Source organism: Gadus chalcogrammus, chromosome 16, assembly GCF_026213295.1.
Source record: "Gadus chalcogrammus isolate NIFS_2021 chromosome 16, NIFS_Gcha_1.0, whole genome shotgun sequence".
In the NCBI taxonomy this organism is placed as follows: Eukaryota; Metazoa; Chordata; class Actinopteri; order Gadiformes; family Gadidae; genus Gadus; species Gadus chalcogrammus.
In genome coordinates, this window is record NC_079427.1 from 26,927,300 (window position 1) to 26,945,433 (window position 18,134).

General features: G+C 43.6%; 1 protein-coding gene across 2 annotated transcripts in view; it reads left to right on the top strand.

The window, feature by feature from the left end:
• The window catches only part of sestd1 (SEC14 and spectrin domains 1), a 60,810-nt gene that overhangs the window by 12,883 nt on the left and 29,793 nt on the right, over positions 1-18,134 (top strand). For both annotated transcript variants that reach the window (XM_056612316.1, XM_056612317.1), the window contains exons 6-12: positions 1,862-1,975; positions 2,150-2,232; positions 2,512-2,567; positions 8,028-8,087; positions 12,948-13,102; positions 13,694-13,816; positions 14,044-14,238. In XM_056612316.1, coding sequence (XP_056468291.1) covers positions 1,862-1,975; positions 2,150-2,232; positions 2,512-2,567; positions 8,028-8,087; positions 12,948-13,102; positions 13,694-13,816; positions 14,044-14,238 — 786 coding nt within the window. The remainder of the gene's footprint in view (positions 1-1,861; positions 1,976-2,149; positions 2,233-2,511; positions 2,568-8,027; positions 8,088-12,947; positions 13,103-13,693; positions 13,817-14,043; positions 14,239-18,134) is intronic.

Genomic DNA, 18,134 nt, shown 5'->3' on the forward strand with positions numbered 1-18,134 from the left:
AGTTTTAACTAGAACTGCAAGCAGTTATGCAGGGGTCCAAGCAATGTGCATTTCGCCGGCACAACGCGACAAGAAATGTGCATTTCGCCGGCACAACGCGAAGCAAGTATTCAAAACACTACCGTGAACAACCTGTGGATATAAAGGTTTTGACTGTGAGAGGTTCGGTGTGGGAGTTTCGGCCCCAAACGCATTTTCCGCTACCGTTTAGTCGTCGACGGTTGGATCAAAATAGTTTTTACTGATTTGCAACGCGAAACATATATTCAAAACGCTACCGTTTCGTCATCGACGGTCGAGTCAAAGTAGTTTTTAACGATTTATTTTCGTGTGTGTGTTATAGACGCAAATGGGCGTGGCCTATGCCAAAAGACGCAGCAGACTCCAGTGAATCTGTGCGTATAACGTTTTTGCCTGTCGGAGGATCGGTTTGGAGTTATATCCCCAAACGCGTCTTTCCTTGGTATAGCGCCACCTAGTGACCGGTAGGGCTGTCAACGAATATTCGAAGTTCGAATATTCGTTCGAAATGCATCCAAAAACGCGAATTCGAACGTGAAAATTAATATTCGAATGTGAAAAAACACTCCCGCGGTACAAGCGCCTCTATCTGCTTTGTGAATGAGCCTCTGTCTGTTCGCGATGTCCCTCATAATATTCGAATGTGAAAAAACACTCCCGCGGTACAAGTGTAACAGACTAGTATTGTGAAGAGCGAATGTATTTTATCCCCTCGGGGTTTCCGTACTTGGATATAGGTATTCCAGCTCTCACGCTGTGACTGGGTGACTTCTGATAGGTACTAAGTAAACGAGACTATTTTCCCTTCCACGCTTGTGTCATTCTTGTCATATAAATATCTAAGTGCCAACGCTCGGTTACACAAGCGCCTATCTGCTTTGTGAGTGAGCCTCTGTCTGTTCGCGATGTCCCTCATAATATTCGAATGTGAAAAAACACTCCCGCGGTACAAGCGCCTAACTGCTTTGTGAATGAGCCTCCGTCTGTTCGCGATGTCCCTCGTTTTAAAGTAAGGAAATGCCCAGCAGGAAGCCGCCGCCCTATATATAGGATATATATATCCCACTAATTTGAACCATGGTTTTGTCGCATTATTGACATATTGACGGCAACTGCGTAAAATAGGCAACCAGATATTCGAATAGTTCGAATTCGTGATTTTTTTCCAAACAAATATTCGAATGTCATTTTTGAGCAATTTTGACAGCCCTAGTGACCGGCGTGTCTGGATTTGGTTATCTGAGTAGCGGTGCCGGACCTGGATCTAGTCATGCAATTGGCGTGTCCGCACCATTTACGGTTTGGGCTGTGGTACCACTTTCAAGGCGGGAAGTATAATAAAAAGCAAAATCCTTACAAAAACAATAGGGTTCCAACCTGTTGGCTTGGACCCCTAATTACAGAACATGTCGTGATCTACAACATGTCTAATGGGCTCTAGCCTGGATACGTAGTAGGCGAGTAACGTCGGGTCTAGAATGGATTCGTTGCTAGGCGATAGAAAAAACGCTCTCGGCGCTTTTATGGCCAAAAACGCTGCCAGCTTTTCTTTTTGTTGAAAAAACGGTTGGCTCAACTTTTCCCTATTACAAAAAACGCTAGATGTGAACGTGGCCTTAGGAGAGAAAAATTTCCTCCCAGTTTTCTGGCTGATTTCCTCACCAGCGCCAACGCCATGGAACCACCTTTCAATATTCTGGAATAGACCAACCTCTATTCAAACATGACTTCACTTCGTTTCCCGACGCGTGCGGCCGGAGCGCTTTGTTCCATGTAGGGCTGTGTGTGGGGGTCCGCCCTCACACGATGCTCTACACACCCTGGCTTTCTTCCTCGTCAGGTGATCCTGGTGTCGGCCAATAAGCTGACCCGCTACATCGAACCGTGTCAGCTGACCGATGAGTTTGGAGGAAGTCTGGAGTACGACCACATAGACTGGCTCAATAAGAGACTGGTACGCTCCTCCTGCTCGGCTCTCTACTCCTCTCTCCTCTCCTCCCCTGCCCTCTCTCCTACCTCTCTCCTCCTTCTCTTCTGCTCTCCTCTCCTGTTCATCTGCTGGTCTGAAAAGTAAGAATATTTGCTGTTATAACCACTAACGTGTGTGATTGTGTGTGTGTGTGTTTAGGTTTTTGAGAAGTTCACCACAGAGTCAACCTCTCTGCTGGATGAGCTGTCAGTCATCAACGACGGTCTGCTGGAGAAGGACCGGTATGATGTGTTTATGTAAAGATACACACAGTCACAGTCCCAGGCCCTCAGGGTTCGGCGGTATCTCTGATTTAGACTTTTCTATCCTACTTAATATCTTATCTACTCATCTCCAGTCCACAGGGCAGAGACAGAGACAAGTTCCCTGTGTTGACTCTCTCGCTCTCTCTCTCTCTCGCTCTCGCTCTCGCTCTCTCTCTCTCTCTCTCTCTCTCTCTCTCTCTCTCTCTCGCTCTCGCTCTCTCTTTTTTTTTTTTTTTTTTTTCTTTCTTGGTCCAGAGGTTCAGATTGGAACCAGCTGCCCTCCTTTGACCCTGAGACGGTGCTGCAGACAGGTACATCGCCACTACTGTAAACTGTTGTTGATTTAAATGGGGCTCCCTCAAAGTCTATTGCAAGTTCTCTGTTAAAGGCCTACCTGCAGGTTAACCAGAAGTTTTGATTAATGGGTACATAGAGCACTCAAAATATGTGTATAATTTATAAAATGTCTCCAAAATAGCTTTAAAGTCCAGTTTTTGGCATTTTTGGCAGTAACGGGTGTTTTCTAACGCAATTCGGCGATGACGTCACGTTGGGGAGACGTGGTGGAAGGTAGCCTCAGCCTAGTACTAGAACTATGGCGTCTAAGAGTTGGCAAGAACCAAAAATAACATGTATGATGGCCCACAGCAGTATAATTTCGAACCTGTCAGACGTGAGAGGGCGAATGAGGAATTGCAGAGAACTGATGGCGGTCAAAGCCAATTAAATGCATGGTCAGAGGAGAATGAGTGGAGAGTTGCAACGAGCGCTGGAGCTAGTCAATGAACAGCAGTGCATACAATAACGACACTTTTATTTATTTTTACCGTCAGTGAATAGCACAGAGTGAAAGTCAACGTTTTCTTTATATATAGTGACAGCGATTATGTCTTAAGTACCGGTAAACTTAGTCAGAAGATCTAGAAAAAGAAGGCATAATGCTAGCTATGGGCTAACTTAGCCTATCGGACAGCAATCCGTGCACTTGCAAATGAGTGCCTGCAAGTATAACCGATCGTGGTGTGACATTATTTAACCATCAATTTACTGCAAATACGACCAGACAGATGTACATTGAACACATACACAAAGCACACCGTGGAACCCGGCGGATACTGACAGACAGCCCACAACAAGCCAAACATCACCACGGCGGGTGTGCTTTCTCTCTCACTCTCGCACGCCCATACACTATCACTCCAACTAATACATTTCCAAGGCTAGGCTGCTTCACTAAGACCACAACTAACCACAAGGCCTTCATAACCGTGCAGTATGCCGAAGCCGAAAATGACACACGCACAGTCGCACACACTCATCTTAAACATTCAGTCCCTGCAAAGTCTGAAAGACTAGCCTCTGTCCATAAGTTAGAATGGACCCAAAGTATGTGATTGATAGTCTAGTTCGGCTTTCGCTTGCTATCCGTTTTTAGTATGACTTCTCAACATTACGTCTTTCTTGTGCTAGGCGCACATGGCTAATTTGCATACGCGCACAGGATTGGCTGGCTCCGCAAGGCAAATAATAGAACATATTTAATTGTCTGTCTGTCTGTCTTTAATGTCATGTATTTTGTGTATGTCCAGTCTGACTTGTTGTCTCCCTTGTTCTGTGTGGTCTTGTAGGCTATACTGTGTGAGCCGAATCACCTGAATTAATTCCCGACGTGTAGTTTGGTATTAATAAAGACTTGACGAGGCTATTTATCTATCAATAAATTAGGGCTGGGCGATAAAACGATTTTATCGATTAACTCGAGTGTGTAGCTCACGTCGATTTGTTTAAATGAAAATCGGTTTTCTCTTCAACATCCGCCAACGCTTCCCTCAGCTCCCGTAGTTCGGAATGAGCTCAGCCCTCCCCCCGCACAGAGCGCGCATTTACCAAAGTGATGCACAAACAAACATGGCAGCGAGTCGGGAAGATTATGTTCCTAAGAAAGGCACGGTGTCATCCGTTATTTGGAATTGGTTTGCGTTCGCGAGGTCAGATTAAGAGCAGACAACACCCCGCTGCAAAGTCTGTTCGAAGTCTGTTGCTAGCAAAGGCAGCAGTACGACGAATTTACTGCAGCACCTCAGGCAAAAACATCCCGCCGAATGGGAGAAATGTTGCGCGCAGCGGAATGAGGGAGACCGCGGCACCACAAGCACCACACGCACAGCTACTAAAATACAGACCACTGTCACACAAACCTTTGCCAACTGCATCCCATATGAAAAGAATTCGGCCCGCTGGAAAGCCATAACTGATGCGATCGCTATGTATATAGCAAAGGATATGGTCCCAATGTATACGGTGGAAAAGCCAGGTTTCATAAATATGCAAAAAGTTTTGGACCCCAAGTATGTGCTACCAGGCCGAAAAATTTTCTCAGACGTTGCCTTGCCCCAGCTATATAATAGCACGAGACAACGGATCGCAAAGGAGTTGGAAGAGGTGTCCTTTTATTCTGCCATCACAGATTTATGGTCAAGTCGGACGATGCAACCATACATGAGTCTTACTGTGCACTTTATCACTAACGATTGGACTCTGCGAAGCATCTGCCTTCAAACGGCATACTTTCCAGAGGACCACACAAGTGAAATAATAGCCCAGGGGCTAAGAGATGCCCTAAATTCATGGAACCTTGCCGAAGACCGACTCATTTGCATGACAACTGATAGCGGCAGCAACATGATCAAAGCTCTGAAGGACAATGCGTGGCCCAACCTCCAGTGCTTTGGACACAGATTGCACAATGCTATCGGTAAGTCTAAATAATGGCTATGAATCAAGTGATATTTTTTCCATTCTCAAGACAATAAATGCATCCTGTAATTAATACATTATATCAAGCCAATATTTTTACAAAAAGTGTATTGAAATATTGCAATTCCCTCGGGATCTATCTATCTACAATATTGCTATGAATCAAGTGATATTTTTTTCTATTCTCAAGACAATTAATGCATCATCATGTAATTAAAACATTATATCAAGCCAATATTTTGACCAATGTGTATTTAAATCTTGAAGTTCGCTCTGTATGTATCTATCTATTTATCTAATTGTGTGTGTGTGTGTGTGTGTGTGTGTGTGTGTGTGTGTGTGTGTGTACATTCATATTTTGCAGTAATTGTAGCAAGACAACAAGTTTGTGAATGTAGTGTTAACACTAAAATGTATTTGATTTATGTATTCATTTACTACAGAGAATGGTGTGAAGGACCCACGGATAGTTCGTGCTATCGGGGTATGCAAAAAGGCTGTCTCTGCCTTTTCTTACAGCTGGAAAAAAAGAAGAGACATGACTGAAGTACAGGCAGAGCTTGGTCTACCCACTCATCAGCTGATAACGGAGTCCCCGACCAGATGGGGTTCACGCCAAAGGATGATAGAGAGATTTCTCGAACAAGAGAAGGCTCTAGTCCGTGTCCTGGGTTCATCCAAGTCGCCATCTTGTGCCCACTTGGCAAGATCTGGATGTGTTGGAGTCAACAAATAAAGCAGTAAAATCCCTCCAAGAATTCACTGATGCACTCTCCGGGGAGTCTTATGTCAGTGTTTCCTACATTAAACCAGTGCTCCATCTGTTCAAAACCAGTCTCCTACAGCCAGAGGAGGAAGACACAGAGCTCACGAAAACAATAAAAGGAAATATCATGCAGTACCTTGACGAAAAATACAGCGAAACTGTAAAAGATGAAATCTTGGACATGTGCTCACTGGTTGACCCAAGGTTCCGCACAACCTACATTGACCCAGACAATGTGCAACAGGTCAAAAACAGAGCTCTTGCTGAGCTGATGTCTCCTGCCAACAACAGTACACCACAGCAGCCTTGCACAGCTGTACAGGTGCGCCAAGAAGATGCACAGCCCCCACCAAAGAAGAAGATGACTTTAACAGCCATCTTCAAAAATAATGCAGTGTCATCTCCCAACCAGTCAGAGGAAGAAAAGATAGAGACTGAGCTGAAATCCTACTTATTGACCCCTGACGTAGACCCAGACACCAATCCTCTTGAGTGGTGGAAGCGCCACCAACCGAATTTTCCTAGACTAAGTGTCCTGGCAAAAAAATACCTCTCAATCCCAGCAACAAGTGCGCCCTCAGAGAGGGTTTTCAGTGTCGGGGGGGCCATTGTTACATGCCACCGGGCATGTCTAAAGCCAGAGGTCGTAGACAGGCTTGTCTTCCTGGCTAAAAATGTTTAACGAAGCGCATGTTCTTACTTACTTATGTTCCAACTTAAAAAAGCACCTTATGCTCTCATGCACTGATTTAATGCTTTGTTGAATGTTATTTGGGCACTTTATCAGAACAACCTCTTATTATTATTAATATTTCATGTTTACAGAAATATTTTATTGTATTTTATGTTATGTTACATGTTACACTGTTGACTGCCATAATGCCTTTTTGGCTAGTTCTTGATTGCACTTAAACCCCAAGGGGGGAAATCAAAATAATAAAAGACAATATATTATTTTGGAACAACTAATTATTTTTCCTCTGCATATGATTGGGTCTGGGTGGGGGGGGGGGGGGGGGCTAGGGTCAGAAAATCGATTTAAATCGGAAATCGGATTTTTGGTGAAGAAATCAGGGATTTTTTTTTTAGGCCATATCGCCCAGCCCTACAATAAATACAATATAGAGTTTGAGATATCAATCATGGGATATTGCCCAATATCCCGAGATAACCAAGAACCAATCAAATTGCCCCATCTTAGGAGGTTCACGTGTAGCTCAGACAGTCAAAAACATTATACCCACAGATTCACTGGAGTCTGCTGCATCTTTTGGCATTGGCCACGCCCATTTGCGTCTAATTTTTTTCGCAAAATCGGGAAAACCGCAAAACTGCCTTTTCCCTACTCCGTCCACATTTCTTGTCCAATCGACACCAAACTTTGCACACGACATCTTCAGACGCACTAAAAAAAAAGAAATACAAAAACTTTTTGGATCCGACCGTCGACAACGCAAGTTAGCGCTACCCTTAATGGCGTTCGAAAAAATAATCCGAAAAATACGCCTTAAGGGGGCGCAATAAACAAGGAAATTGTATATCTTCTAATTGGCCAAAGGAATTTTCTTCAAACTCAAGGGGAACCATCAAGGGGCAAACCCGAGTCTACATAGAAAATATGGCCAAGAATTATTAATGTGGGCGGGAGTTATTTGGAAAAGGAAAATTCTCTTTGGAAAATTCTCTTTGCCGAAAACGACGACATTGTATGTCTCCTAATTGGCCAAAGGAATGTTCTGAAAACGCGTTTGGGGATATATCTCCAACACCGAACCTCCCGCAGACAAAACCTTTATATCCACAGGTTCACGGTAGCGTTTTGAACACGTGCTTCGCGTTGTGCCGGCGAAATGCACATCCCTTGGACCCCTTCATAACTGCTTGCAGTTATCTATGTATCTGTATAATCTGCTGACACTCTCTTACTAGTCTCTACCCTCAAGGGTCTCAATGCGGCTTTGGTCCGTGTCTCCCCAATGTGACGTCATGCAATGCATTCTGGGGGAAACGAGAATCAACAGTAAACCTCAAAAATAGTACCTACTTTCTTTTTCGTATTTTGTGATACCTAACAACATTAAATTAAATAAATAACAGTTTAAATCTTAAATACCAACAACCAAATTGCACAAATTCGTTGGAAAATAAACCCTGCAACACGGCCTTTCTAGTGTCAGGTTGCCTCATCTGTGTGTCTCTCCATACCAGGTCACAGTTGTCTAATATCTCTGTGTGTCTGTCTCTCCAGGTCATGAGTTGTTATCAGAGCTTCAGCAGCGACGATTTAATGGCTCAGAGGGAGGAGGAGGTGAGAACTGTCTATCTGTCTCTCTCTCTAACCTGTCTATCTCTCTAACCTGTCTCTCTTTGACAGGTCTGTGTCTCTCTCTAACCTGTCTCCCTCTCTTACCTGTCTCTCTCTTTAACAGGTCTATGTTTCTCTCTCTGAACTGTCTCTCTCTCTTACCTGTCTATTTCTTTAACAGGTCTAAAGTGTGTCTCTCTAACCCAGCGGTTTTCAATAGGTGAGGCGCGCCTCCCCTGGGGGGCGCCAAAGAGCCACAGGGATAGAAAAAATACTGTATCTGTATGAAGCTCTATTGATATCGGTAATTGTGCGTGCGTGTATAAGTTTTAAAATGCATCGTTTCCTTGTCCCAAGTCACTAGAAGTCAGCATCAAGGGAGGAGACAGGACCCAGCAAAAATCGTAGGAAATATGATCCTGAATGCGTTTCTGGTTTTCTGTGGAGAGCGAGTTCCCCCAGATCCCCACAAAGGCTATGAAAGTCCTAATCCCCTTCGCCTCCACCTACTTATGTGAGTGTGGGTTTTCCGCACTGACCCTGATTAAATACAAATACAGATCAAGGCTGCAGGTGGGGGACGACTTGCGTTTATTTCTCTCTGCAGTGCAGCCCCGCCACGAACACCTCTGCGCACCAAAAGCGAGTCCTCATTGCTCTCACTGATATGGACGATTAAATTGAAAGTCAAAGTTGTGTTGTCTTGAATGCATAAATTGGTTGGGCCGCTCGTAGCGCAAATGATGTGAATTTGGCGCATTTTGTTTGTTGTTTAAATCTGAGGATTTATGTGGCTGAAATCGCTAACAAATTTGATGAAAATTTGTGAATCTGTTAGATCTCATAACATGCCGTTGTCGTTCATTGATCAAAGAGCGGTCCATTGTGCTGATTTTTTTTCGAGACGATGCGCAAGTCCTTCAAAAGTGCGCTTAAGGCCCAGACACACAGCGCCGATTTCAGCAGTCGGGTGTCGTCGGTTGTAGCTTTGTTTTGTTGACACTTGTGGATAGGCCTACTGATGATTGATTTTAAAAGTAGCCTCAATTAGGCCTGCATGAAGTTGGAAATGATTTGCTGTTGCAAAGAATCGTTTATGAATACACTTTTAAAAATGTTCTGGAAATAAAATGTCTTCTAATACAATATTAAAAAATATTTACATTTGATTAGTTATTGAAAGTCATCATTGCTTGGAACAAACAAAAGATGGCAATAACTGAAGAGGCGTGTGTTAGGTCAGGCGGACGGGATTATTATTATTTTGGGTGGGGGGGGGGGGGGGGGGGGTCTCGGCTGTCCTTACCTACTCTAAGGGCGCACTCACACTAGGCAAGTTTGCCTGTTCCGTGCTGCAGGAAGATTCAGCACGATTCCCCCCCCCTCCCCACTTCCCCCGCTGGCCCGTGGGCAAACTGCTCCCAAAGGCCGTGGCCTGGGCACGATTGCTCCTTCATACGTACGTCATCACGTCGTTATACGATAAATACGTCATCCCCAAGCGTCCTCGCCACCATAACAACAATGGAGATCAACAACATGAATGCTGTCGTCGGCCCACATTTCAAGTAAACACTCGACTTCACTATCGCACCAACGTAAACCCACTCGTAAACCGCTTGCCGCCATTGTTTAAAATTATTGTTGTGGGGAAGAAGGGCATGGACCTATAAAGAAAGAAGGGTCGCGCAAGGACTACGTCATCCAGCTCACGTTGCGTATATAGACACGCGCACACGCATCTCATTAGCGTCTGTACTTTGGCCACGGCACACCTCTCCCAAGTGTGCCGTGGCCAAGGGGCTGTTCCCTGCTGGAATACGGATGGCGTGGTCACACTAGCCCATGGTTTCTCAACGGGGGCGGTACCGCCCCCTGGGGGGCGTTCGCACAACCTAGGGGGGCGCTGGGAACGTGATTCCATTTTTTGGGGGGGATTTTAATTTATTTATTTAATTATTTTTTTGGGGGGTGAAAGAATAGGCTACCTGAAATAAAAAGCCTATTTTCATTTATTGGTTTCTAACCCCTCTACCGTCTCAGCTATGCGCAATGGAACAGGGATAATACAGCGCGATTCGGTCCTGCACATGCCCGGACTCCCTCTACATCAGCTATCGTCATGATCTCTATAGTAACGCTGATTAACATAACCCAAGTTCGGGGGTTAACAGGTCAATAACCAACACAACACAATCAAACATGGCCGATAGCAAGAAAAAAATATCAAATTTTCGTTTTCCTTCTTCCTCTGGTTCAGTTCCAGCTGTATTGTCATATAGATATACATTAGTATATTCAGTTCCAACAGTGTGGTCACCGTGGCCGTGGCCCAATCGATAGACACTTGCTCTGTAAGCAAGAGGTTGTTTAAAGAAAAAAAAAAAAAAAAACATATAAAGACGTTTCAAACATTCCATCGAGTCTCTCGCATTCTACAATGGCCAGCTTTATTGTTTCCCATGGGAGCCGGCGACTTAGTCTGTGAGTGGGCGATCTGAAACTAAATCGGAAACTAGATTTCTTCTTCGAAGGTTGTGCTCCACACAGAACCTCCTCACCTTCATAACGGAGCACTTCGGGGCACCAGATTGCTTTAGAGCGGTACTGATCGCGTCGTGTATCTTTCCAGTGTCGAATAGTTCACGAATAAAATCACCATAAGGTTCAAGTGCGGCCATAACTAAGGCTAAATATAATTAGACAGTCTATTGCTGGTTTAGGTGGTTGGCTCTTTTTTCTTCGCTGCGTTCTGCCTTCTGGTGTAGCCTATAACTATAAATGTATCTATTTTTGTAGGCCCTATTTGTTTTTCTGTTTCGGGTTTTAAAAACCAACACACAAAACACACAAACACAAAATCAAATGCAATTTATTTGTTCATTCCTTTTGCCCTTTTTCAGTTTCAAAACCAAATCAGAAAAAACAAAAAACAATCCTGTTCATTTTTTTTTCTGATTTTGTTTTAAATCTGAATATTCAAAGAACGAACCATACACGGATTCTCCTACCTCATCACTTTACTGAGACACACAATGTGTGGCAGTAAATTGACAGGATCATTCCATAGACAAAAATCTTTCCATATAATTAATTAAATTTAGGAGGATAGTCATTGCACAGCTGTAACCAAGTATTCTCATTATAGCCTAGTTTTGCATATTTATACATTGTATCCTATTTTCATATTTCATGTGGCATCTGTATTTTTATGTAGGCTACTGCATCTGTATTTTAAATTGAGCTTATATCTTCTTTTTACATTTTACCTTTTGCTGAGGTGGGCGCTGTGTAGCCTACTGTATAGGCTGTCTGTATTTGTGTAAGAGTTATTTGTATTGTGTAACCTGCTGGATTATGAAAATTTAGTTTGGGGTAAATAAAGTGTCTGTCTGTCTGTCTGGGGGAATATGCCGGGAAAAATGTACGCATGGTGCGTTCAGGATTCGGACTGATATAGCATATGTCGCTCTATAGGCATAATCAATCGGGTTTTAATATTTGAAGCATTCATATTAGTCTATTCTTTTCGTAGGCTACTCTGCTGTTGGCCTTGATGGGGAGTTATTTTATAGTTGAATCCAACAACATTCCTTCGTCTCCCCCTCCTACATAGCACATTTAAGCACCGTGTCAGTAGACTGTTACAAGCCTCTGAACGTTGTTAGAGCAGTGCACGCGCGTTCATGTAAAGAGGAGTTTTGGGAAAAACTGAATTTTTTTAGGAAGGTTCGAAAGAATGATGGGCTGATGGGCCTCTTAAGCCAGTTAGGCTACTTGGCTCCCCAGTTCATCAGTGTCTCTCTCTATGGCTCCCTCTCACTCCTTTCCACTGTGTATTTATATCGATTGAACAAGAGAGGATGTAACGATAACTCCACGAAAATAAAGGCCCCATGGCTGTAATAATTTGAATATAATTAACTTATAAAGCGTGTAACAAGACACCGAGATGATGATGACTAAAAAGGCACTGAATTTGGAACTTATAACACAGGAGGTCTGGCTTGCGGACTAAAAAGCATTGCGATCATAAAAGCGTGACCATCTGACAAAAGCACAAATCTGACAATAAAAAGATTCAATCCGACAACCTCTTGCCTACAGAGCATGCGTCTCTATCGATTGGGCCACGGTGATCACAACGTTGAAACTGCATTTACTAATATATATATCTATATGACGCTACAACTAACGCCAAATGAGAGGAGATCTGTGCTGAACTGATTTGGTCTGCTTGTTCAGCGATTGGGTGCAAACACTTCAAATGCATTGGCTGAGAGAAAAGAAGGGCGGAGATTATTAGCATACTAGAGAGACGCAGTATTTTACACCGTTGTGATGTGCACAAACACGGCGTATTTTACGTGCGGTTTGATGTTCAAAACTGCGCTTTTTACGCGCGCTCTTGAAAGGCTTAATTGCGGCATAAAAAGCGGCGTTTTTTTGCGCATGACGGTGTAAAATACGCAGTTTTTCTACATTTTACAGCGTTTTTTACGGCGTAATGAAGGTGATACGCGACTAAATTATGGCGTTTTCTGGCGGGGATGGCTTGCCATAGCAGGGTGCCGCGGCACGACGGGAGACGTGGCGGCCGGGAGTCGCGGGAGTGATGGTCCATGTGGCCCTGGTCCCCTGATGTTCCCTGGTCCCCTGATTGTCAATGTCTCCCCTGATGGTCCGTGTGTCCCCTGATGGTCTGTGTGACCCTGGTCCCCTGAAGGTCCGTGTGTCCCCTGATGGTCCGTGTATCCCTGGTCCCCTGAAGGTCCGTGTGTCCCCTGAAGGTCCGTGTGTCCCCTGACGGTCCGTGTGTCCCCTGATGCTCCGTGTGTCCCCTGATGGTCCGTGTGTCCCCAGCCCCCTGGTGTCCGATGGAGGAGGAGCTGCTGGCCCAGCCCCAGGTGCTGCGGCTGCTGGACTCCCTGAGGGAGCAGTACACCCGGTACCAGGAGGCCCGAAGGCTCAGGAGCAAGCGCTCCCAGCTGGAGGAGGTGCACACCAAGGTCACACAGGTACACACTATGGAATACACACAACACACTAGAGGTTAGGGGTCTTGACCCCACTCTGGGCCTTTGGAGCTTTAAGGAGTGAGAGATTGACAGTTTGAATCCCACCCTTAGTTCAGTGAATGTTTTCCTACGTTTGAGGGGTGAAGTCCAACGCTCAGAGACTAAGTTAAATCACTCTACCAATAAAATATAATTTTGGATAATCAACTGATAATAAATCTGCCATATTTTTTTCACACTGCCAAATGATGAGGAGGGCCAAATAAAACTGCTGGCGGGCCAACAACAGACACACTATAATATGTACTCTACCAACATATTATATACACAACTACACACGCACTGTTATATATACTCCATCAGCACTATGTTATACACAAAACTACACACGCACTATAATATATACTCTACCAACACTGTTTTATACACAACTACAGTCACACAATTATATATACTCTACCAACACTATATTATACACACAACTACAGCCCTGCTATAGTTAATACATGCACGCACGCACACACTACCAACACTATAATGCACACTAGAGCCAAGTAGTAGTATGAGTGAGTCACAGTGTTCCTGTGTTAGGTGGTCCAGTGGCTGGAGGGTCCGGGTTGCGACCAGCTGAAGACCAGCGGAGCCATCGGGGATTCACTGAGGGAGTCTCAGGACCTGCAGCACCAACACGAACTGATCGAGAGCCAGCACAGTGTAAGAGAGAGACACACACACACACACACACACACACACACACACACACACACACACACACACACACACACACACACACACACACACACACACACACACACACACATATTCACTCACTCACTCACTCACTCACTCACTCACTCACTCACTCACTCACTATTAAACAAAAGTATGTCTATAACTATGGGTGGGCTGGTGGTTTTCGGTGTTTGTGTTTATGTGTGTAGGAGTGGTTTGCAGTTTATGTGGAGTTGAACCAGCAGATCGCTGCCTTGCTGAGTGGGGGGGAAGAGGAGGAGCAGGAGGAGCTGCGCCTCCTGCAGCAGCAGCTCAGTGACGTGTGTTATCGACAGGCCAATCAGCTAGAGCACAGGCAGACCCTCCTCCAATCAGCACAGAGCTTCCACGGCTCCGCCCACGAGGTACTACACACACCACTACTAAACACTTCACACACCAGTACTACACACTACACGCACCACCACTACACACACCACTACTATACACACCACTACTACACTACACACTAAACACAACACTGCTACAGACTATACGCACACACCACTATAACACACTACACACACCACTATTACAAACTACACACACTACTGCTACACACTACAAACACCACTACTACACACAATGCACACCACTACACACACCACTACTACACTATACACACCACTGCTGCACACTGTACACACCACTGCTACACATTACACACACTATACACACCACTACTACACACTATAAACACCACTACTACACACCATACACACCATTACTACACACCATACACACCACTACTACACACTATACACACCACTACTACACACCATACACACCACATCTACACACTATACACAGTGGTGGGTAGTAACGCATTACAAGTAGCGCAAATGAGTAAAAAAGTACAGTTTTCGGGTGACGAGTACTTTTCACGTTCCTTTTTTAAGAGAATTCTACTCTTTACTCAATTACATTTTCTATTGTGCTTTCATTAAAATTAGTATTTTGACAAAAACATTATCTTCGTTGACTGTAATACAAGCGTACACGTTAGCGACGCGCTTTCCCTAGGTTGCAACATGAGTCGACCGTTACGTTGGGACTGAGGACTAGAAACGCATTGATGCAGACGCGCAGGAAGATATTTTCGCCAGGGGGTGCGGAGTTACGGCGTTACGGGGTTACAGAGTTACCACGTAGGCTATAGTTTATATAATTCTTAAGAAACTATGTTACACTGTATTCTGCAGACCACTCACAAACTTGTTCGTCATTGTCGTGTCTGGCTCTGTGAGTGTGCGTGCATGCTATGTGCGTAGGCTGGATAAATCTGATGGCCCAATCAGCCAACCAAGTCAGTCTCGTTTGTGTTTAATTGGTTGTGTTCCTACAAAGCTCTTGCCTTTTGTCACATGCACAGAGCTTAATGCAAATTTGTTTGAAATTAAATTACATTTTTTGTTGTACATATTGCTTTTGTTGTACAACATGTGAAGAAATGTTTTAGGAGTGCATCTCTTTCTCTCCCTCACTCACTCACGCATTCTAACCAGCAGAATGCTGGTTAGAATGCGTGAGTGAGTGAGGGAGAGAAAGAGTGCGTGCCGTCCATATGGGCAGGTGGGGCGGCGAACTCCCTGCAAAAGCATGCTCCCAAAAAGAATAGTTCCTCAGTAAATCATTGCTCAAAGTTTATTTTTAATAATGTGATTGTCACATTAACTATCTATAGTTTCTGTAGGCTTTCCGACTATTTTGGGTCTGTTGATATCAAATTGATGGTGGCGATTCTAGTTGAGTTTAACGTGTCATGCAATGTGGGGCGGCGGAGCTCAACGACCGCATCCCTCCGTATGTTTCTCGTTTAACCCTGCAGGCTGCAATAAGAATTGCAATCAGCGCTATAAGACGCACCATGTCATATTCTAGGACTGTTGTTGTTTAAAATCGAATTACTCCGCCTGCATCTTTCGGCATTGAAGACTATTTATTTATTTATTTCAGCAGGTATTCAAATTGCATACCTGATTTCATACCTGATTTAAACAGCTGTTATTGAGAAATATCTGATTTCAAAAGTGTTGTTATTAAGCGATTTGCACACATCGTCGGGCCAAGTTCCAAATCAAAGGTCTGCTTGATTGTTGACTTGTATTTCTACTTTTCATGTACTTGCAATGCACTCGCTAAGCCTGTTGTTAAAATAAAATATGGAAGAAATAACTTCCCTATAAGGGACATCATATGACGAGTGTTGCGGATGGCACTTCAAAAGCGTGCAGTAACATTAGGCTATTAGTTTATTTTTAATTCTTACTCACAATTAGTTTAGTTAACATGTTTTAATGTAGCTCAAAATATATATGTAAAAAATATATATAAATTGTGGGTGTGGTCATACGCCAGTAGTTTCTGCCACACCGAAATGAAGGGGCACCGCACGCTACTGATTCTAACACGTTATGTATTTTTCACTGATCCAAGCACTCCAATACAAAAATGTAAAGTAACTTGTAATTTGAGTAACTTTAAAACAAAGTACTTTTTTACTCTTACTCAAGTAGGTTTTCAAATTGGAATATTTACTTTTACTAAAGTAGATTTTGAAGGAGGTAATTTTACTTTTACTTGAGTATAGATTTTCAGTACTCTACCCACCACTGACTATACACCACTACTACACACTATCCAGACCACTACTACGTACTACACACCAGCACTACACACTATACACACAATACCCACTACTACTACACACTACATACCACTACTACACACTATACACACACTACTACAAACTACATGCCACAACTACACACACAACTACGACACACTATACACACACCAAAAAGTCTGTCACAATACGATTTTGATCGATTCACATCAACTTAATTATAATTTCATTATTTTATTTCTTTGCTCTACCGGATATTTAAAAACAAAAACATTCAATTTTTAATACAAATAATAAAGTGCCAGATTGCATTTAAGTGCAAAAGTTTTTTTTGGGCTTAAATTAAAGAGCCTGTAATGATCTTTTATTTTGAACATAGACCATTCCCAACCTATGTGTGTGGATAGTTTTCTACTAAAACAAAATATCCCTCAGAATCATCTTTGGCTGTTAAGATAAGCCGTCCGTGTTGCCAGATTGGGCAAATTCTCCCGCCCAATTTGGCTACTTTTAATCACGTTAGGCTGGAAAAACGGGAGATTCCCAATCTGGCAACACAAACCGAAACTAACCGTCATCACGCTCACACATGTGCTCGCTGTAGCTATCTTGCTGCTTGCCTCCTTTAACTGAAGAACGGATACGAGCGGCTTGGCGCACTTTTTACAAACCTTTACTACTACATACCACTACTACAAAGCATTACTTCTACACATTATAACACCACTAATACCCACTCCACTACTACACACTATACACACGATACACACCATTACTACACACTATACACACCAATACTACATACTATACATACCACTACTATACTGCACACTATACACACCACTACTACAAACTATACACGCCACTACTACACACTATGCACACCAGTGGAGGCTTCTCCATTGAGGAGAGGGAGGAAGATCCTCCCTAACATTGTTGAGAATAAAAAAATGTAGATTGCCCAGACTACTGTAATGAATTAATGCCCTTAAATATGACTACTTTAATGCCTTTGAATACATAATGTTTGTTTCCCTGGGTAAAGGGACATTAGCTCCCCCTATCGCCTATTGACAATTACTTCAGGGAGGAAGGTCCTCCCTCAGCCTCCGTTGACTCCCATTCATTTCCCCAAAAGTACTGGCGGCCGGTGAATAACATGGGTTTCAATGGGAGAGAGGAGGAAAGTCCTCCTCTGAGTGGGTGTGACCTTAAGGCGTCTGATTCGCGCAAAAATATATTCGGGCTGCGCTATATGAACCAATAAGCAGGATCCCTGGCTGGTGAGCAGTGTTGCCAGATTGGGCAGATTTCCCACCCAATTGGGCTACTTTTAACCAAATTAGGCTGGAAAAATGATCATTGGGTGGTAAATCTGCCCAATCTGGCAACGCTGTCGATAACAAACCCACTCTGCCTGCAGTGCCGTTCAGTCTCAGAGACGCAAAGCAGGTGAAATCACCTGTTAGAATCAGGTGATTCTAACATTTGCGAATAAAGTGTACAATGGAAACATTGGAAACAGAGGACATTGTTCATGTTTAATTACAAAGCATTCCATTCATTGAGTTACAGTGTTAAGTTTGCGACCAAAGAAAAAAATTGAGATCACCAAAAGTAATGGCAACGTCAGTA